Source organism: Mauremys mutica, chromosome 7 (genome assembly GCF_020497125.1).
Source record: "Mauremys mutica isolate MM-2020 ecotype Southern chromosome 7, ASM2049712v1, whole genome shotgun sequence".
NCBI lineage: Eukaryota > Metazoa > Chordata > Testudines > Geoemydidae > Mauremys > Mauremys mutica.
Window position 1 is genome coordinate 54973587 of NC_059078.1, and position 22888 is coordinate 54996474.

General features: G+C 46.6%; 1 protein-coding gene across 23 annotated transcripts in view; it reads right to left on the reverse strand.

Annotated features, from left to right (window-relative positions):
• The window catches only part of SORBS1 (sorbin and SH3 domain containing 1), a 313279-nt gene that overhangs the window by 89377 nt on the left and 201014 nt on the right, over nt 1–22888 (reverse strand). For 13 of the 23 annotated variants that reach the window (XM_045024362.1, XM_045024364.1, XM_045024363.1 and 10 more), the window contains 7 exons: nt 19752–19871; nt 17803–17838; nt 17554–17657; nt 13301–14095; nt 12354–12725; nt 8122–8269; nt 3812–3841 (listed from right to left, as the gene is read on the reverse strand). In XM_045024362.1, the coding sequence (XP_044880297.1) occupies nt 3812–3841; nt 8122–8269; nt 12354–12725; nt 13301–14095; nt 17554–17657; nt 17803–17838; nt 19752–19871 (1605 nt within the window). The remainder of the gene's footprint in view (nt 1–3811; nt 3842–8121; nt 8270–12353; nt 12726–13300; nt 14096–17553; nt 17658–17802; nt 17839–19751; nt 19872–22888) is intronic. The other 10 variants (XM_045024378.1, XM_045024377.1, XM_045024382.1 and 7 more) reach the window with 5 other exon arrangements.

The window sequence follows — 22888 nt, forward strand, 5'->3', positions numbered from 1 at the left end:
ATTCTGAACTGCAAAATTCCCTCTATTAGGATTATTTGTTTGTTTTTTAAATCATCATCAAACTTAGTTTTTGGGGGTTCTTTTGCTCTTGAAAAAAGTTTTATAAATGGCAAGAATGTGGCAAGGCTAAAATAAAACTACTATTCAACACTTCTACCTTATTTTCTATCCCCAAGAACGCACATACTCTCTGTTTTGGCCCTATTGTGCTCCTAATGTAGGGGTCTCCTTCTTCTATATTCACCTCTACATTTCTGTATGGAGTGTCTGACCCCATGGCGCAGCTACCTACTGTGCTGCTAGGAAGAGAGTATGGAAAACTCTGGTGAAATCAGATGACTTCCATCACTCTGAAGACCAGAGGGAGGGAAGGTTTATGGATGTGAAATGATCTGAACTCAGGAAGAAATCTCAGCTTCCCAGCTCTCCACCCTGACCCAATCTCAATCCCTGGCTTCTTTTAGGTGAGCATGTAAAACAACCATGATTGTCACTTTCAGCACCACTGCTGGAGATGAAAGACATGCTTCTATGCTAGAAAGGAAATACTCCTTCCTACTGTGTCATCAGTCTGTGGAAGTCACTGCTGGGGAAGGTCAGTGGGCCAGAGATTTGGACTGAACTTTTTGTTTTTGCTTTTTAAAGGATTGGTTAATCATGTGACCCTTATTATTCTGTAATTGTGAAAGTTAAGGCTATGTTACCATAATCAAATTGCACACTTCACCTCCTGGGTTCAGGAGGGACTCGGTCTCCAGTTCCCTATAAGTAGCACTGGAAACCACAACACAGGTTGTGTGTTTATTTGCCAGATGGAGCAAGCCATCCGAGTGGTCCTAGGCTAAGGTGCTGCTACCCTGGAAATATCTTAGACCGATAAAGGCAGACATACTGGACTAAGCGGACCAACAGTCTGAGCTCTGATTGCTATTCCTACAAGCCACACAAATTATTATTGGTGACGGTTTGGTGAGAGCTAAGGAATGTCTTTGTGCTGGCCTGCAGGAGCACTCTCCTACCCAAAGCTTGAGATTTGTGTGGTGCAAGGCAAGGGCTGGAGTTCACCATGATGGCACAGACCCCAGGAGAGCTGTGGGAGACATTCCAGACAGCTAAACCAACTTTAAAGATTTCTTTTGAATTCTTTGTCTCGGTGTGCATTTAGCACTGGTGAAAGGTGCAGGACTGACAGTCCTGGTGACAGGCGGCTTTGGAACTTGAGGTAGCACGAGTGGCGGCAGCAGGACCAGCTCCTCACTCTGTGCCATCAGAGGTGCCTTGTCGGGAGGGTTGTTGCTCCAGGGGAGAGGGCAATTCAGTCTTCATGCCTGTTCAGCCTTTGGCCACTCAGCTGAGCTTGTCACCAAGGAGACCCAACGAGTGTCAATTTCAATGGTGTTTCTGGCAACATGGGCACTTGTCCTCTAGGAAGTGAACTGAAGCCATCATTGCCCTTCACCATGGGCCCCCTACTGAATGTTCCTGGACTCAAAGCAATGACCTATGAAAAAAGTTCTTGGGCCACATTCCACCCTGACTTATGCCGGGGGCTGGGGGCAGAGGGTGGGGGCTTTTGTATCTTTATATACATCATGCAGCTCAGTGACATTGCAGAGGGTGTAAGTCAGGGCAGAATTTTGCTGTGGGGCCTGTAGAGAGCACCAATTGCATAGTATCAGGTACAACACTCAGTATCTTCTGAGTCATCGTTCTGGGGAGCAGTGACAGGTGGGCATTCAGCATCAGAGTTTTGTTGGTGTGACCCACAGGATGCAAGCCAGGGTCAGGGAGGTCAGCCAGCCACCTTTATGTGATTGTTTTGATAGACGGAGAGCAGTTGTGGAGCCAGCAATGCCAGGACACTCTCCAGTGATCCAGATTGGGGACTGTTTAGGCTGGAACAAAAGCTGCCAAGAAATACTCCACACTGAGCCAGGTGGGAAGATTTCAACATATTTCCAGCTTAACAGACAAAAGAGTTCCTGACCACAACGGGAAACACTTTGGGAAAGATAAAACCAAGAGGAAACATCTGACTGGACTTTAAAAGCCCAGGTGTCAAAGAGGCAGCACAGATGCCGACTTGACTGGGAAGGGGGAAGAGAAAATGTTACACTGGCTGATGTCGCCGAAGAGGGCAATGGCGCAGAGGAGACAGTCACTGTTCTTCGGGGCACAAAATATAGGCCATGAGAGTGATGGGGCTGACTCTGCAGGTGTGGAGTGCCAGCTGATTGCAGGGGGAGTTATCAGACGAGGCCCCGCACAAAGCACAGAGTCCAGGCTCCCTTACGTCCACATTAGGATGTCTGGGTACTGACTGCTTGCTCTTACTCTCCTCTCCTCTCCTTTCCCCCCATCCTCTTACTCATCTCCTCAGGTAGCGATACTGTTTAACAATAGCAGTTTATTCGTATACCTTGCAGCCGCTGGAGAGCAGTGAGGCACTACTCTGAATGTTCCTGTAGCCCACCATATGAGGCTCTATGGCAGGGGATCAGAATGATGAGGGGCTTGTCTGGACTGTGGGATGTGAACTGTAGAGCACTCTAACGTGTTGTGCTCTCACCACTCCATGTAGACCAGGGGTCTCAAACACGTGGCCTGAGGAATTATTTGCTGCAGCCCACCAAGCTCCCCTCCCCCGCCATCCCTCCTCCCCCCTGGTGCGCTGCATCCGTGCTCCTCCTCCTTCCTCCAGGCACCTCCCGCCACCAAACAGCTGTTTGGTGGCACTTAGCGCTTTCAAGGAGGGAGGGGGGAGGAGCGGGGAGTCGCGCACTCGGGGAGGAGGTGGAGAAGAGGTGGGGCAAGGACGGGGATTTGGAGAAGGGGTTGGAATAGGGGCAGGGAGGGGGTGGAGTTGGGGTGGGAACTTTGGGAAAAGGGTTGGAATGGGGGCGGGGAAGGGGTGGGGCCTCATGGATGGGGTGGAGTGGGGGCAGGGCCGGGGACTTTTGTATCTTTATATGAAAATATGTCAGTGATGTGGCCCTCGGGCCAATGTACTAGTCCTCATGTGGCCCTCATGGTGATTTGAGTTTGAGATCCCTGATGTAGACCCTGCTGGCAAAAACAAATTGTGAATTAGTTCATAGAGTTGTGGTCCTGTTTCAAAGAGGACAACAATAAAGTGCACCTGGTACCTTTCAGTTCCTGCCAGCAGGATCTACATGGGACAGTAAGAGCACAACACAAAGTACTCTACAGCTCATGCCCATATAGACCGGACTGCAGCACCATGTAGACAAGTCCTAGATTTCCCTTCCAGGAGGAACTTCCCAGCCCTGCTGGGAAAGCAGACAAGGGGATAGTGTGGGTGTGTTAAGTATGTAGGTGTGTGTGTGCGCACATGATTTTATCATGAGTTTTATGATATTTGGCATTCTCATTAAAGCCCCAGCTCTTGGAGTCAAGTGATTACATGAGAATGTCAGCTTGCTTGCTTGCTTGCTTTTTCAAGTTAGTTTCTAGCCCTCATGGTTGCAGAGAGAAGCTTGAAAACATGTCCCAAGTGTATCCTACAGGCTCACAAACCAGAAGAGACCTAAAGAACTCAAAATATTTCTTTTTAAATCTCATGATTTTTGGACAGCTGGGGTTGCCATATTGATGTGTGCCTGTTTGCAATTAAGCATGTTTCCAACATTTTCAGAAAAGACTAATACACACATTTATTTTAAGGGATTCATCTCTCTTCCTTGCAGTTACGGAGAAGTGTGTTTGCTAAAGGCACTCTGCAAGCTAGCAAAACAGCCACTTGACTCCAGCAGAGGCAGCAGCTGTGGGGTGAGGACCTTTTGCTTCATACCTGCCAGGCTACTAAGCCGCTTTTGCTGTTCTGTGGTAGAGAAGGAAAACAAAACAAGAGGGTGAGACATAGACAGCAAGTGTCCTGTTACTGTGTTTCTGACAGGCAAGAAATGTGCCATCCACACAATGGCAGAAATTGCCGGAGTGGATCAAGTTTTCAACACCCTGCCGAAGTGGCAAACATGCCACCCTCCAAAGAGCAGCACTGGTGACTATTCAGCATCACAATGCAAAGTGACCCATACATTTGCAACAAGAAAGTATAGTTATGTCAGAGAGAAGGAAAACAGCTTAACAGAAGACAATTTAAAAACAATTGTGAAGACTTACTGTCAAATAAACCCACAAATAATGCTCAAGTTAGCAGCATGTTAATAATATTACTATTAAGTAATAACACAGCCATTTTTCTGCATTTGTAGGGCCTTTGTGGCAAGGAATGCCAAATGCTTTGTGATCATTAAGACCCATAATATCCTTACGAGTTCTGGACTGAATGATTGTTCTTAATTTACATATGGCTAAACTGAGGTACAGACTGGTAAAGGCCAAGAATTTCACAAGGGCCACTCTTTTCAGGAGCCTCCATTTCTAGGTTCTCAACCTGAGACACCCAAGATGTCTCATGTTGGCCACTCAACAACTGAGGCATTCGAAGTCAGTGGAGGCTGTCAGACAAAGTCCCATAACAAGTCTGTGATAGAACTGGGAATAGAAACCAAAGGGTCCTGGCTCCCAAGCCCCTGCTCTAATGACAAGAGAACACTTTCTCCCTAACAAGGAGCACACTTTATTTGACGTATACAGGACCTTTCAAATGGTATCATCTTACTAACAATATCAAACACTGATAATTTTGAAAGTTGATGTGGTGAATACAAGGATTTCAGAAGTTTAAAAAAATATTTCTCACTTGTTTCTGATTATAAAATAGCTTTAGAACTTGGAGACAAATGGCACTCTCCAATGGAATTCCAATATCTTAGTCATGGCAATATGAGACGGGCATGGTATGACCATTACCTATTAGTAATAAGCCACTTCCCGCAATGTCTGTCAGGGAAATGATTACTTTGGGAGGATGGTTCATGCTCCGAGCAAATCTGGAGTATGCAGTAATCCCTTGGACATACACTGCTTGCTCAGATAATCAGACTTCTCCAGGCATGACATGCAAGGTGGGGCTACTCACCATAGAGGAATCCCTTGTTTCTCTCACCCAAATGCAGCTCCCTCTGCAGGGATCACTAGTGTTCTCAAGCAATCATGAGAAAACTCTGCAAGCCCTGCCTCCTAGCCCAAAACATTCCCTCCCACCCACCCCAAAGGAAGGCTGCCCAGGTGTGCCTTTGTGTATGTCACCAATACCCAGAAATAACCCGGAAGAGCAAATGGAAAAGAGAAGGGCTTATGACAACAACATGCCTGCCCTCAAGAAGGGAATGAGAGCCTATATGCTGCAAAGTTCCCTCTTCTGATTAGGGCATCAAGAGCAGAAGGGTAGATTCATCTGTGTGTTATAATCAAGGAGGTAGAGTTGGGTAATGGGGATCTTGGAGCCAGCCATCGCATAGGAAGGCCCTCTGCTGAGGAGATGACCCTTGCCTTTTGTAGGCGTGTGGGGCTGTCCCTCCCTGTCGGTCTCAGAGGGAGGCCACGCTTCCTTGTGTCACACCCATAGAATGGTAATCTATCAAAGGGGGAAATTAGCAGTTTGTGAAGCTCGGGTCCTCTAAGCTAGGTCGAGCAGTAATCAGCCTCCAGGATTCAAGCCCTCCAGCAGGGTGGACCACCAAACAGAAAAGGGGGGGGTCTGTCCCTCGGGCAGAGCTGAGCAGTACAGAGTCTAGGAGCCTAGGCCCTCAGGCAGGGCAGGGCACCAAACAGAGTAGGGGGCTCTGACCTGTGGTCAAGGCAAAGCAGCAAAGGAGTCTATGAGCCCAGGTGCTCAGCTCAGGGCGGGGCACCAAACAGTCAGGCATCCTGGCTCTGGCGGATGGCCGACAAACGCAGACCCCTTGGCCTTGAGTGGGGAGGCTGCCACCTCAGGAGTGGAGTGGCAGGGGGTAGGGAGACACAAAACATGCAGACCTAGAATCAGGCTGAGACCCAATCAGACTGTACTCTAGTTTCCCTGAGCTTCTTCCTATGTCCCCTTTGTCTGGTACCTCTGTTCTGTGGCTGTCCTCTGTCTCCCTGGGGTAGGAGTCCAGCAGAAGCCCCAACAGCTCCTTGGTGCCTTGATCAGCTGGCAGCTATGACAAGTCCTCAGTACAGTCAGAATCCTCTTCGAGTTACAGTAGCACACGGGATGTATCTATCTCCCTCAGCAGCTCCAGCCCAACTGAGCTGCTGGACTGCCTTTTCTACTTCCTGTTCCTGTTCTGACCTTGGTTTCCAGCGGGCCAGGGCTGGCCATCCGGGCTCTGCCCACCAAGGGGTGGGTTGCAGTCCCTCCCTGTCAGTCTCAGAGGGAGGCCATAACTCCTTGCTACACCTTTGATAATCAGGAAGGTCTTCTGGCATAACACTCCATAGATGGTTTAAGGAGGCTGCATTTGAGAAATGTTTCCTCATTTCCTCTCCAGAGATGGAATGTACATGGGGTGAATGGACTTTAACTGGAGAAAAGGGAGCTCCTAGGTGAAGAGGAGGTTTCCTCCCTACTAGCTCTCCTCACTATTAAGCAGAGAGGAGGCCTGTGTATTTGGCTGAAGTAGAGAAGTCAGGAGGAAGAAGAGGAACGTGTTGTTTAGCTCTCTGCACTACTGGAGATAGATCAGAGACCCAGACACATACTAAATCATTGGTGCTTCCAAGCTTGGTCATGGTGTGGGACCCTCAGCAAAGTCTGAGGAGCTTGCAGGCTGTCCAGCAAATGGCTGAGTAGATGATGATGGCTTCAGGGAAGAATGGAAGAGGCATTTTCTTGTGTGACAAAGACACCTGAATTATCCTGAGTGAGAAAAGGCTCAGTACAGATTTAAAAACAACCAAAGGATTTGACTCTTCTCTGTCAAGGGGAGAACTGTGTGCGACCCAACAAGCTTGAACACACCAAGACGACCTGGACTGATAGCTGCTCATCTTGCCTTTAATCAAGCTGCACCTACAGCTATCCAAAGCTCTCATGGAGCCAGGCTGCTGCTGTTTGAGCACTGGCAGAAGGAAAAAGGGCCTGCGTCTTCCTCTGCCCAGAGGAAACATGAATGCGCCATGTACAGCATTTAACTCCATCCAAGAGCTGAGCTGGGCTTCATAGCCTTTCAGTCTGTACAGCCAAGGTAGTCATGTCACATCCCACAAAGGCTAAGTTAAGGGCAGTGCTTTCCATAAAGGGAGAAGGCTCCTGTTAATGGCTACTGACATTGGCTCCAGCTGGAGCCGGGAGTATCACTCCAATAGTTAGTGATGGGTTTATTTAATTGTGCTATATTACCTAGCAGGTAAACTGCAATCAGTAGCTCTGGGGTCAAAGACTGAAGCCAGCTTTAGAAAAGAATCGAATACAGCATTTCAGAATTGCGGAGGAACATATCTGGGAGCACTTTCCATAAGGCTGATAAAAAGCAGGGGAGAAACAGACCTTGATTCTAATGGGTGATCTTTGATTTCCTAGATAAAAGGAAAATGGTAACATCCTAGGCTGGGATTTTCAAAGCAGGATAAGTTAGTTAGGTGCCCAGATCTCACTGGAAATCAGTACCTAGGCAATACAGATCCCTACTGGGGCTGGGATAACATCACTCACACAGAAAGTCGAGTAGGAGCAACGTTTCTCTCATAGGGTATGGAACCAACCCTGCAGAGGGAGCTACTATAAAGGAGGGAAAGGGTTCGAATTGTAATTACAGATGGGTTTGAGCAAGGGCGGCTGCGGGATGATGTGATCTGGGGTTTTGATTTGTCCCATTACAGAGATTGGGATCAGTTGCAAAGATCAATACCAAACTTCCCCAAAACTATGGGGTCCAAGGCTTTTGTTTGGGTCTCTCACTAATTATATGTTGTACCACATCTGTGGCCATGTAGGATGTCTCAACTATCAGTGTACAGCATGCCTCAGCCACTCACACCGTCACAGTGACTGCATCAGGGAGAAAACTCGGACACTTCTACTTCGAATGTCCAGGCTCTGTCACCACTTACAGTATAGAGCCTATGACATCTACTCCAACAGTTCTGATTTCAGCCAGAAGGCAGCTGTACACACACATGTTCGCCAGCTCATTACAATGAATTTCAATAGCTTGCTCCACTTTAATGAACCTGAGCTGCAAGTGGAGATACGCCTGCACGTCCCCTTACCTCTGTTGTGCTGCAAGAGGACGATGGTAGGGTTGACAATTGTGGTTGAGGGATAGGTGGAGGAAGCCTTGCTGATTGACGTTAACGAGGATTGGTATTCGGTGCCAATGCGAGGTGGGGAGACTTCGTTTAGCACAGGACATGGGTCCTGGAAACGAGAAAAAGAGTCATTATCACTGCGTGTGAGCATCACTAGCACGTTGGTGTTTCTGGAAAAAGCCATTTTGAACTGGAATAAGAAAGGTACCATAGCACATTTTAGTAGAAGGCATAAGCACAGGTTGTTACCCTGACCCTGCAGGCATTCCGTTCCCTGTTAACTGCAGTTAGTATAAAAAGGAATAACTATAGTTCTTTTGTACTGAGTTTCTCCCTCCACACCAGAAGAAGTGTCCTTGAATTCAACCATCATGCTATATAGAGCGGCATACACTTGGCGGCAGAAATGAGCTAATCTGGTCGTGGGAGAGAGAGACCCACACACTCACCCAATCTTTCTTTAAAGAGAATTCCTTTCCCAGCAAGACATGCAAAACTCATGCGATTCTGAGTGAAACCCAATTACTGCAGTTGGCTTTGCAAGGAAGATTAGAAAAATAAGTTTAGCACCATCGCTTAGGAGACATTAGACAGTGTGACACCCGGGCACCCAGAACTATGAAAAAAACAAACAGGTGGAGGGTAACCAATAGGGCACTAGCGTGGAAGGGACACAACACGGCTTCAGGAAGCAATGAGGATTGCTTAACCCAAGTTGCTCTATTATTTATTTTAAATCAATCCTAGCATCACAACAGCACCATCTGTGCTGCTGGAGCAAAGATTGGGTCTGCATGGAGATGTTAAATGCTGGCTCAAACATGACCCTTTCAAACCAGGTGCGTCAGAACCACTCATTGCTGGGGAGGCTAGGGAGATGGGGCTGTTGGCCAAAAACGATACATGTATTTTTATGTGCTGATTTTGTCATTAAGGCAGAGCTTTTTCAAAGGTGTCAGAAGGATTTGGACCCCCAATTCCCACAGAAATTAACGGGAAATGGGCACCCAAAAAGCAAGAGTGTGAAGTAATGGAGTTCCGGATTTCTGTGCTGCTCTGACTCCGTGGTCAGAGTGAAATGCTGCAAGCCATTGGTCTGTGAAGCGGAGCCGGCCCATGGGGCTAGTCATTCTTTAAAAAAAGGGACCAGAGATTCTTGCTCCATTGCTGCTGGCTTTGTTACTGTTCTGTAGTGCCTGATCCTGCCTGCATGACTGAGTGCAACACTTCTGGCTGTGAGCAGTCCCACTGAGCTCAATGGTTGGAAGTGTCAGCAGGAAGTGTCTGTAGGATCAGGTAGTAACATGCCCTAAAGTGAGGCCTGCTGCCATAACAACCCATAGACCATTTCTGGTCAGGGTATGTTATTAGCAGAACCACCAGCTACAATCAGCCTCACTCAATCAGAGAGGCAGCAGGGCTAAACTATTCAGCTCTCTTGGCACTCTTACACCATCAAGTGTCTAATTAGGCCCGAGTTATTTTATGAGAACACAAGAAGAGGTGACTGATCAGCAGCCTCAAAATCAGGAGTTTCCAAAGCTCTCCAAGATCTAGCCCCCATCTATGGAGGTACCCTCAATGGTGGAACCAAGGCAGTTCTGCTGAGCACAGGAGTGGGGAGGCAGATCTGAATGCTCCATATAGACAGCATGCATCTGCTGCGTGCTGGGGAGCCCCCTTGATGCAATGCAAAAAAGGCAGATGGGGTGCATGGGAAGGGAAGGCTTCATGGGCAGAGCCAGAGGACCAAAGTGTAGTGAGCTACTTCAATCACAGTGGAGCATCTCCACAGCCAAAAATATAAACCAAACCTAAATTTGTCATTTAAAAAAAATGTTTGGAAAATTGAGGGTGGCATCCTCAAAATCACACAAGGTTGGCGTCACTTTGCTCCCATTAGAGTCAAAGAGGGTCACAGTTTCAGAAGCACCCTTGTGACTTGGAAGCCTAAATTCCATTGACTTTAAATGGGATTAGGTTTCTAAGTCACTTTGGTGCTTTTGAAAGTTTTCCCCAATGGTAAAAATCCAACTGAACATATGAGCAGAGTTAGGCCAATGCTGAGCACTTCTGCAAATGCCACTCTTGTTTCTTTCCACTTCTACTTCTTCCAGGCCCAGCCAAATCATCATGAGAAAAGTTTCAGAGTTGTAGCCGTATTAGTCTGTATCAGCAAAAACAATGAGGAGTACTTGTGGCACCTTAGGGACTAACAAATTTATTTGGGCATAACCTTCGTGGCCTAAGACCCAATTCAGCAGATGCACGGAGTGGAAAATACAGTAGGAAGATATATATACATAGTACATGAAAAGATGGGTGTTGCCTTAGCAATTCTAACAGGACAATTCAATTAAAGTGGGCTATTATCAGCAGGAGGAAAAATCACTCTTGTAGTGGTAATCAGGGTGACCCATTTAAAACAGTTGACAAGAAGGTATGAGTAACAGTAGGGGGAAAAATTAGGATGGGGAAATTAGTTTTTAGTTCTTGTAGTGACCCATCCACTCCCAGTCTTTATTCAGGCCTAATTTGATGGCGTCCAGTTTGCAAATTAATTCCAGTTCTGCAGTTTCTCATTGGAGTCTGTTTTTGAAATGTTTTTGGTGAAGAATTGCCACTTTTAAGTCTGTTATTGAGTGTCCAGGGAGGTTAAAGTGTTCTCCGATTGTTTTTTGAATGTTATAATTCTTGATATCTGATTTGTGTCCATTTATTCTTTTGCATAGAGACTGTCCAGTTTGGCCAATGTACACGGCAGAGGGGCATTGCTGGCACATGATGGCATATATCACATTGGTAGATTTGCAGGTGAATGAGCCCCTGATGGTGTGGCTGATGTGGTTAGGTCCTATGATGGTGTCCTTTGAATAGATATGTGGACAGAGTTGGCAAAGGGGTTTGTTGCAGGGATAGGTTCCTGGGTTAGTGTTTTTGTTGTGTGGTGTGTAGTTGCTGGCGAGTATTTTCCCCCCTACTGTTACTCATACCTTCTTGTCAACTGTTTGAAATGGGTCACCCTGATTACCACTACAAAAGTGATTTTTCCTCCTGCTGGTAATGGCCCACTTTAATTGAATTGTCCTGTTAGAATTGGTAAGGCAACTCCATCTTTTCATGTACTATGTACTATGTATATATATATATATATACATATATATATGTATATGATATATATATATCTCTTCCTACTGTATTTTCCACTCCATGCATCTGATGAAGTGGGTCTTAGCCTACTAAAGCTTATGCCCAAATAAATGTATTAGTCTCTAAGGTGCCACAAATACTCCTCGTTGTTTTTATTGTGAGAGAAGTTATTCTTGCTGGATTTCTCACCCAGAAGTTACTGAAAATCCTGTAATAGGGCTACTGGTGGTAAAATTTCAGTTACAAAGAGGTTCAGATGAGCATCCAAACCTTTACAGCTATTCTTGTAACTACATTTGCCCCCTTGTAAAAAAGGCAGTGGGTTTAAAGAGAAGGAAAATCAACACAGAAAAACCAGGGTGATGTCCTGTCAAAATGTGAGAATTCTGAAAAATGTAAAGACCTCAGCAGGAGCAAGGATATTTCAAACAAGGGGACACACTCTCCCATGATGCTTAGAAGCTTGCAAGTGTCTCAGATTAGCAAGTGAAGTTACAGCTTGTGGGTCATTCTGTTTTGGCTTGAACCTCACATTGCCTTCAGTGGGAATACACACATAGAACATGTGGCCCTTTATCTTCATGCAGGACAGAGCGTGCCGTCCTTAACCTTCAACTGCATTGCTTTTGCTGCTTCTGATGTTACTCACACACGGTCTGGGACGTGTCGTCGAGAGACCATCAGCTAGCCAAAGCTCAAGCAGCAGGTGTTATTCTTTCAGATGAGAAGTGCAAGTATCAGACATAGTACGTTCCCCTAAGATGGTTAAAGCCAAAGGTGTAGATTATTCAGCAGGGACAGAGGTGGGGGAGAGAGACTGTAAAATATTGGGGAAAAACCAAACAATTGCAAAGTTCCCAAGCCAGATAAGGTAGGTGACATACATGCACTGTAACAGGACGTAAACAAGGTTTCAGGGGTCATGCTGCTGGCAAGGCACTAGTCAGTGCTCCTCTTTCAAAGCTTAGTATGCCAATGAGAAAATTATTTTAATCTGGAAACAAATTCAGGAAAGCTGTGAGGAGGGTACTCAACAAGCTTACTGTACGTGAGAGGACTCCAGTGATTTCAGGCTCCAAGACTCTGTGCAAAGCCTCCGGGACGGGAGGCACCAGTGGAGGTGGCGGTGAGAATGATGGCAGTTTCGGGCAAACTGGGGGCAAGATGCCAGGTGAGGAGGGCAGATGATGATGGTGGGGACCCCTCTGGAGGTGAGGGGGAATGAAATCGTCTAGTGTCGGAAAAGTCAGAGGTGAGCCAGTAGGAATGGTCTCAGGGAACGTGGCACCTTGCCCCAAAGGTACCAAAGGCGGTGGCGGAGTGCTGGAGCTGCCTTCTTGCTCTCTGTCTGTGTTAACCTGGAGGAGTGGGACTACTATAATCTCAGGCTGAGCTGTGGTGGTAGAAATGGCATCCTGTGGGAAATAAGGTGGGGTTATGCAAAGGGGCAATCCATCCTTCATGGGCGCACATCCCAGTACTGCATGGGTAGTGACAGGCTGGCATGCATCCAAACCATTGGACGTTCCTTTCTCTGAGCAAGCTATGCCCTTAGGGATGTTCTGCTTAGCAGCCAAAGGCTCCATGAACACACTGGATAAGGCATACCAGTTTTCCACCCCTGTCCTTTAATTTTCGATTGAACCACAAAGCAGTTCATCTGCATTGCAGCACTTGCTACGATTACACCTACCTAAACAGGAATATTTCCCATAGCGGACCCCCCCCCCCCCCCCGACCCCAACTGATTTTAGCCTGTAAACAACACGCACACACCACACAAACATACTCTTCAGTCTTTGGCGGGGAAAGTGAGAGGTTATCAAATAGCAGATGACAAGAATCAAGCTACACAAGAGCGACCTGTGTGCAGAAATTAGGAAGAGGTGAATACAGCATTAGGGGACACTGTACGAATTAGAGAACTGTTCGCACGGCTGAAAGAAAACAAGGTTATGAAGAAAACATATACCATGCTGCGTCCCTTCACCTTGTACAGATGCTGCTGCTGCTGCTGAGTAAGGTAAGGTTCCTTTCTCATCCTGTCCCCACTGCCAGCCGTACTCTGGGACTCTAGCACTTTGTCCCTCACAGCCTGAGGAGGTGGAGACTGAGTCCTGGAGGAATGGCTTGTACCATAGCTAACTGCGTCTCTACTGAGGACAATGTTAAAGTATGGCCTGGGAGGGACAGGAGGAGGGGGAGGAAGAGATTTTCCAGTATCTGTTACAGAGGAAACAATGTTGGTGGCTGGTGTTTGAGTGACCTCAGTTCCCAAACGGGGGCTCTCTGTTTGGTCATGTGCAATGCTGGTGGAATTTTCAGATGCAGCTGAGCAAGTGCTGTTAGATAAACAAGCCACATATAGACTGCTGACCTTTTTATCCGCTTTAGTCCCATACGTGGAATTCATTCCAGCTTCACTACTAGGATCTGCCCTGGCAGGGTTTTGATGTTTGGATGAAGTGTCCGATAACAAGGAGCTACTTCCCAAAAGTGATTGCCCAGCATGCACCATGTCCTTGGGAATCAAATTGGCTGATTGGGGACACCCTGTGGAAAAGCATGCCTTCCCACTGGGGAGTGTCACAAAGGGTGCAGGTGATGAGGAGTAACTCTGACTGCTGCAGCTCAGTGACACACGCTGTGTATAAGGTTTGGGTGCATTCAGGTACACACAGTCCATTATGGGCACTGGCAGCAGGTTGGTTACTTTCATGTCAGTGCGAGGGTGCCATGCAAAGCTTTCCTCTTTTGGAAGAGGAGGACGGGGAGGGGAAAGGGCCTGTCCAATCAGATTCAAGGGAAGGAGGAGGAATCAGCACCAAATGAAGGGAAAAAGAAAAAAAATTGAAAGAATGAAGTTGGTCATTAGACTTGGGTTAACAGGATTGAATTCAATGAGAACAACATAAGAAGGCCATACTGGGTCAGACCAAAGGTCCATCTAGCCCAGTATCCTGTCTTCTGACAGTGGCCAATGTCAGGTGCCCCAGAGGGAATGAACAGAACAGTTAAGCATCAAGTGATCCATCCCCTGTTGCCCATTCCCAGCTTCTAGCAAACTGGGGCTAGGGACACCATCCCTATCCATCCTGGCTAAGAGCCATTGATGGACCTATCCTCCGTGAACTTATCTAGTTCTTTTTTGAACCCTGTTACAGTCTTGGCCTTCACAACACCCTCTGGCAAGGAGTTCCACAGGCTGACTGTGTTGCATGAAAAAATACTTCCTTTTGTTCGTTTTAAACCTACTGCCTATTCATTTCATTTGGTGACCCCTAGTTCTTGTGTTATGAGAAGGAGTAAATAACACTTCCTTATTTACTTTCTCCACACCAGTCATGATTTTATAGACCTCAATCATATCCCCCCTTAATCGTCTCTTTTCCAAACTGAAAAGTCCCAGTTTTATTAATCTCTCCTCATACGGCAGCCATTCCATACCCCTAATCATTTTTGTTGCCTTTTCTGAACCTTTGCCAATTCCAATATATCTTTTTTGAGATGGGGCGACCACATCTGCACGCAGTATTCAAGATGTGGGCGTACCATGGATTTATAGAGAGGCAACATGACATTTTCTGTTTTATTATCTATTCCTTTCTCAATGAGTCCCAACATTCTCTTAGCTGTCACTGCACATTGAGTGGATGTTTTCAGAGAACTATCCACAATGACTCCAAAATCTCTTTCTTGAGTGGCAATAGCGAATTTAGACCCCATCATTTTATATGTATAGTTGGGATTATGTTTTCCAATGTGCATTACTTTGCATTTATCTACTTTTTAAAGGATGCCTTTTTGCCTCTCACTGCTTCTTTTACTTTTTGTTTAGCCACAAGCTAAGCACAAGTTAACAACAAGCTAACACGGTATCGTCAAGCCTGGCACTCAACTTGCTCGCTCTCAATGCTGCTTGTTGAGGTATGGAAAGGTTTTCCAGCTTTCAAGTTCAAATCTATAAAGAGCATCTCACTTTGCTTTCAGGGCTAACCTTACTTTGGGTACCGCAGGGAGCAGCCTGGGTACCCAAGCTCCTAACATTCCCCAGGAACTTTGAAATGCAGATCTGACCATCAGAACCAGTCTCTGTGTTCCATGGCCCCTGGCTCAAGCACTCCCCAGATTTGGGCACATTCAGATCCAGAAGGAAATATGAATTCTACAGCTCAGGCCCTTCTCTACAGCACACTAAGCAGATTGCCGAAATCTGATTCAGTGCCTCTGCCAATGACACCCCATGTCCCTTCTAAAAAGATCCCTCATTCACAAAGCACCCTCAGAAAAACAGAACAATTTTAATCTATAGCGGAATTGGGTTCCCAGAAACTTGTCTTTAGAGCGAAGCCTTCTGATAGCAAAATCATGTTCCTGGAGAAGCAAAAAGGAACTCCTTCATTGTTTCAGTGCGTCGCAGTGGACAGATTGCAACTAGAGCAGTGTGGAGATTGCAATTCCAGTTAGAGCAAATCTTTGCTTAGAGCCAAATTGTTCTGTAGCAAAAGAACTGACTTTGCTACATGGAGGTTTCACTGTATTTATTTACAGTTGCAAGTAAGTGTAAATCCCCATTTGTTAGGTGGAAAATGACTAGAATGCCAACCTACAGGATAGGAACTGCCTCTATTCTTCTTTGGAGGCTTCAACAGCTCAGAACTTTATTGCCTTGATCAATGTTCTCTTTTAAAATTCATCACCCTAGGCAGCTTTGGGGCAGCTCTTATTCTCGCTTATATTGGTATAAAATCCAGAGTAACCCCATAGATTTCAAAGTTGCAGTAGCCATCCTACCAGTGTTATGCTAAACAGAGGCACTCAAGCTGGGATGAGGAGGAAGGCAGTGCAGCACTCCCTGTGAGTGGCCCTTGGCTGTGGCGTGGGCTTCCCCACTGGCCCAAAATAGCTAGTCTGCTGACAATCTGGGTATGATGTAAGGTGCATGTATTTACACTGACTGCTGTGGAGATGGTCGGGAGGGGAATCAGACTGGGGGAGGGGAATTTGACCTTTTGGGGGTGGTTTAATTTTATTGTTTTTGTAATTTCTGGCAGGGGCTCCCAGAGTTTTGGATAGGCCCTTTTTTATCCTTGGTGTACAGCTCACTGAATAATCAGGAGTTGCCATGGAGAGCCAGCCAGCAGCCACCCCGGTTATCACACCGGGATACCGCAGATACAGCTGGGCGAGTGGAAAAACACTGCCGCATTCCAGATGCTACAGATTGCTTGTTAACAGTGACCATGGTACTTCACATTTACACCCATGTGGCTGAGAACAGAATATGGCCCTATTTCATTTGAAATTAGTTTAAGTGCCTTCAGGACTCTTCTATAAGCAGCACTCTGGGAAACTAAAACTGAGCTATCTCTGTTCACTTATATGCCCAATAACTGACTGCGAAACAGCTGCATGTCTCATGCAGGAAGCAGCTCACTCCTTTAGTGCTTCATTACTTCTTATGCCCTCGGCCGACTGGTGCTCTCTTCATCTTTCACTTAACATTTCAGGCACAGTGTCTGATCCGTGGCCTTGCCAAGAGCTCACCACGATTAAAGCAATTGCCCTGTACGAGGGATAAGATTTTACTGGGGCTCCATTTCACATTTAACGGAGCAGTAACAGGTGCATTCCTCAAGAAGGCAGTTTATAAAGAAGGGTTGCTCGGGTTTTCCCATCCCATTGAATGCAACCTGAAATTGCATCCATGCACACTGATAACCCATCCATAGGTTAGCATTTCTCTTTGCTTGGCAGACCAATCCCAACACTTCAGATTAGATTTGGGAGGAAAATAACCTTTTCACTATGGGCTGACAAAAGGTTATATAATTTCTAGCGTTAAAGTGTCAAGGCCTTCTCCAGTTATTTTTTAAGGCCACTCTGTGGGTTTAAGAAGTTTAATTCTCCATTCAGCCAGCTGCAGTTGGAAGGTCAGAGCGCATACATAAAAGACATACAATAATGGATCTCTACCTCTTGGCTAAGCCTTCCCACACAAACAATGTTGAACGGTACTTTCCCCCGCTATGGCCACCAAGGAGCTCAGCATGCTTTAACACATATTCATGAATTAAGCTTCACAGCACTCCTGGGAAAGATGCATTCTCTCCATTTTGCAGATAGGAAAAATGAAGGCACATAGACTTACCCAAGCCTGCGAATTGAACACAGGTCTCCTGACTCTGAATCCTGTGCTTGACCCCTCAAGAAAAGCCTCAGATCCCCTGGAAAGATGCTTACCTGTGGTTTGCCCTCTGAGGAGAGATTGGGACGCACACTTCTATAGCCCTTGGCAGCCAGAGAAGATGGCTGGATATCTCCATTAGAGGATAACCTCCAATCATCTAAAAGGGGAAGGAGAACTTCAGGTCTGAGTGAATTCACACTAGCTAGATGGGGAATGAGGAGAGGGGAGCTGTTGCTTTTTGCTGGGCAACAAGAAATACATCCGGGGAAACAACAACAAAACAAATCAACAAGCATGTGTACCTGTTTCTGGTTTTCCTGTCTCCAGAGCTGTGTGCGCTGCAGAGAGGAGGGAAGGAAGAATGGAAAAATAAGGGAAAAAATAAACTGTTCCATTTACAGCAAACATGTACCCACTGAATTCAACATCCAGGCTACTTCATTTCACACACACAATGCTTTCTGACAGGGATGCCAAATTGCCATAGAAACTGGCCCTAAACACGATGCCCTCACAGTTTCTGACCTTTGTAAACACAAGGCGATTCATTCAGAGCAATGAAGAAACAATTGGTCATTGACATTCAGCTGAGCTATCTGCTCTCGTGCTGCAGTTTGGAGTCCAATCTCCCCACACAAAGCTGCAAATGCAGGGTCTGAGTGTCAAGACATGATGTCGGGCTGGATAACCATAGCTGTCCTTTCTAACACTGCCGCATGAGAATACCTGCTCCAGAGACCCATTGATAAATGAGATGTCTATTTTGCGAGTACGGGTGGGGGTACAAAACATGATGCCATTTTACAACCCAGTCCCTGTGGCTAGAGGCACTGAGACTATCTACCCATCGCCCACTGAGTTCCTCCCCCTCTTCCCACATTAGCTGTTTTGGCCTCTCACGTTCTGTGCAAAGAGCTCTTCCAGCTCCAACATGCATTTCATAAAGTGATTGAGGGAGTCAGCAAAAGGAGTATTAATGAGCTAATTTCCATAGTAATGGGCTCATTGCCATTCAAGCTGCTGGAAATTTATGAGGCTGCCAGCAGGAAGGGTAGGTGAAGGAGGTGGGGGTGAGGAAGCAGAGAATGGAGAGAATGAAAAGAGGAGAGGTCATGGGTGGAGCAGGAGGGGAGGAGAAGCGGGAGGTAGAAAGCAGTGCATTAGGGCTGGAAAGAATAGAATCACCCTTTCCTAACAACAGGTCCTGTAATTACATCTGCTTCACTTTCAGGGGAGAAGCTGAACAACCTTAACTTTTAATAGCTTCTCCCCTTTGGGAGTTCATTCTATATGCAAAATCCAAGGTACAGGCAGGGTTAGTGACAGGGGCGGCTCTAGGCACCAGCAAAACAAGCTGGTGCCTAGGGCGGCCAAATCTAGGGGGCGTCCCCTGCTGCCGGGGGGGGAGGGGGGGGGCGGCAGGCTGGGCCGGCGGACCTGCCGCAGTCATGCCTGCGGGAGGTCCACAGGAGCCCCGGGACAAGCGGACCTGCCGCAGGCATGACTGCGGAGGGGGCGCTCGTCCCGCGGCTCGGCGGGACCCCCCGCAGGCATGACCGCGGCAGCTCAAGCGGAGCCGCCGGACCCGCGAGCCGTCCGCAGCCGCGGGAGGTCCAGCCGAGCCACGCAGGACCAGTGGTCCCTCTGCAGTCATGTCCGCGGGAGGTCCGCTGCTCCCGCGGCTCCGGGGCGCCTCCCGCGCATGACTGCTTGGGGCGGCCAAAAAGCTAGAGCCGCCCCTGGTTAGTGATGCTTTGCTTGTCTCCTGTAATTAAGTAATTACACATCTGCTATTTAAAGACTGAAGAGGTCTATGGCAACACTGTCAACTTGGGATGCCATCCCAGTGCCCTTGACTACTGCAAAAAAATAAATGCCATTGCTGCAGCAACTACACAAGGACACTTCCCATTCCCCCCAGCGGCCCGGGATGAAAGGAGGGACCCAAAGGCCTACTTGGGAAGAAAGGATGATTTTTTTGGCACTCCTGCCAGCAACATGAAGCAACAAATATGCCTTTTCCCCAGTGGTGTATAAGTGGTTGTGAAACTCACGCTCAGAGGTTCTGGGGCTTTGTCTTCCTTAAGCGGCTTGCCTCATGTAAGAGATTTATGAGTCTGCTTTTGCTCAGGTCTTTAGCGCTAGTGGGAGAGGATCATGCTTTTAGCACTGAGAGCCTGGACTCAAGCACCATGTGGGGTCAATTACAATTGTTGTATTTTATGCTTAACCTTTTACATACTAGACTTACTTTCTGACTGCTGGACATCCTGAGAACATGGGGGACTGATACTTGGCCTTTCCTCAGAGGCTGGAGATGCCCGTAAGGTCACCGTCCCTTTTCCAGTGCAGACTTTAGTGGGATCCTTGTCTAAAGAAAACACACACAAAGGAGATGTTTTGGTGCATGTGATTCCGAGCTACTGGAAGCCATCATAGTTCTATGGCAGCATGCTGATGGCTCTGGAGTAATTATAACATGGCTGCCCTGACTGAATTGTTCTAATTTTTATGCAGATGAACATTAGCTTTGGCTTTAAAACATTAAGTAATAACAGCAGTTGTATATTTAAAAAATAAGTAAGATAATTGATGAACACACGAATAAAGTTCTGAGTCAGTGTAACTCAGCTAGGAAAGTGGCAAGACCTGCTGGCTGTTTGGAATAAATTTCACAGGTTTGTTTGCTTTATTAGGCCTGGTCTACACTCAGATTTTGTACCGGTATATATTTTATATCACTATAATTTCACCCACAATAGGGATGTTGTACCACTTAAAATATACCAGTACGCAGCAGCATAACTTGTGTGTGTAGACAAGGCCTTAGCAGTGAGTTCCATGCTGGCTTGATGGAGAATGAAGTTTGATAGTTATCCAGAATAAGGGATACAGCCCAGGCAGTGCAGCACATGCCTCCCACACACCCTGCCCTCTTACTGTGCCATACCCACGAGATCACCCTATAGCATCAGAAAGAAGTAGTTCAAAATACAACCACTAAGGTCACCTGCCTTCCCCATCAATCAGATCACATCAGCCCTTTGGAGGCAAAGATCTTAGGCATGTGCTTAACCATCCACATTTGAGTGGTCCCACTGAAGTCCATGGACTACTCATGTACTTGAAGTTAAGCACATGCTTTGCTGAATCAGGGCCCGAGTCCCTCCACTGGCACCCCTTTCTCCAAGGCATCAAGTTCACAGCGCTCCCATAGGGGCTGCTGGCCTTGAGGACCTGCAGGTCTGCAGCTCTAGGCTTTCTCCCATGCCTTCCCCTAGGAATGGAACACTTTGCCTGAGCAGGTCGGCAAAGTCATTAGTCTCTCCTCACATACATCTCTCCTAGGTCTCAAGTCCTCCAAGGTACCTCCAGAGCACTACCCTTGTCTTTAGCCTGACCTCACATTCAAACCAATCTCCCTCACGTCACGCACTAGCTTTTGCTGCATGTTGTTGGATTCCTTCCTTCCCTTGCATTTACCTCGCTTGTCGTGCCATGTCTGAAGTTGGGCCCTGATCCTGCAGTGACAAGTGCAGATGGACTGCTGTGCCCGCAGTTCAGTGAGGCTCAGGTGCTGCTCAGGTCACAATGCAAGACCAGGGCCTTTGTTTTTAAGCTCCTTGGAGCATGGTTCATGCCCTATCTGTATTGCGAGTGTCTAGCATACTGGTGGGCATGGAAATCAACATCATACTCAAGCTTCTTTGCAGCAGGGACTGTCATTTATTGTAGGGGCCAGATGCTCAGCTGGTGCAAATCAGCATATCACCATTGACGTCAATGGAACAATGCTAATTTACACCACCTAAGGATCTGTCTCTATCTTTGTACAGGCCTCCATACTGTGATAGTGCTGTGGCTGAGCCACCAAGGTTAAAATACAGATAAATAACCACAACTTCAATGCTAGGAGGTTCAACAAGTGTCAGATGTTTGGTTCTTATCTGAACCCCTTTGTGTTAGAATCACCAGGACTTTACTTGACAGTCCCAATACTTTATGGGCTTGGTGTGAAAGGTTGTCTCAAGTGGTGTGGATTGAAGCCTGTAAATGGAGGATGACAACGAGAGATTAGAGACAGAGACATACTTTCTTACTGCTGCAGTTCAGGGCTGTAGTTCATGGCTCCATTTCTGCACCAGAGCAGTCCCAATAAACTCAATGGGTCTATTCACAAGCTTAAAGTTAGGTACATGGTTGATATCTTGTGAATCAGGACAAAGGGCACTAGGGGGCCCAGGTGGGCCCATCTTTGCCACAGAGGTCTGTCCTTGATTTAGGATTAAGCCCGGGGAAGCATAGGCAAAAAACCTCAAAGGATTTTCAAGTACATTTTCACCAAGTGTCCAGAGCCATTTGTATTGTTTCCAACCCACATTTTATTTCATGATCAGGCTTTTATTTAAAAAAAAAAAAAAAAAGTAAAATTTGTCTTAATCAGTCTGGTAAAAATAAATAAAAAAACACCATCCACTGAAGGTGAAAGTGCAGGGTGTGAAGCTGAAGCCTTGAAATATCAGACTGGAGTTGATGTTATTAAATGATTATTTTTTTTGAGTGACAGGTTGACGCATGCCCCAATCTGTACTCTGAAGTCACACTGTATAAATCTTGTATCTTGGGAATAGTGATTAACCCATAACAGGAACCACTGACTTTGGGCAAGTCATTTCAATATTCCGTGCCTCAGTTTCCCCTCCCCACTTTTTGTCTGTCTTGCCTGTTCAGACTGTAAGCAATACAGGGCAGGAAGTGCCTTGCACAATGGGATTCTGATCTTGGTTGGAGCCTGTAGGCATTATTCTAATACAAATAATTAACAATACAACCTCAACTTTATAGAGCAAGGGTATTATTCTGATTGTGAAACCAATTTAAAAGCTGGGTGGAAACTATTTTACAAGCACTTTCATTGAGTTCTTCTCTGTCCCACAAGGATGTCAAATGTTAATGTATGAAGTATGTTGGGGCACAGAGAGAGAGAGAGAATGTGTATTAAGGTGGCAGGTTGCAAGCACAACAGGACAAGGTGCAGTTATTTACACACCCAGTTTTAAAATGCAGTTTGTGCCCAGGTGCTCCTTCTAGATCCAGCCTTCCCCGAGCCAGTGCTGAGCAAAACATGGGCTGTTTGCCTTTTGGAATGAACAGGCAGCACTGCTGATTTTGGTAATGCCACTTACAGTCCCTGTCTATACTATGGATACAGGCAACCGAGATAACCTCATTGTATTGTCCTCAAATCCAGTTACAAATACGGTTCCAGTGTGTAGCAGGGACTAGAGTCTGACAGTTCTTCATACCCAGGTCAATGCCTTGGTCGCTCACTGGCCTGGTACCAGAGTTCATGTGCTTTTCCAACAGCCATTCCAGTATCTTTTGTTA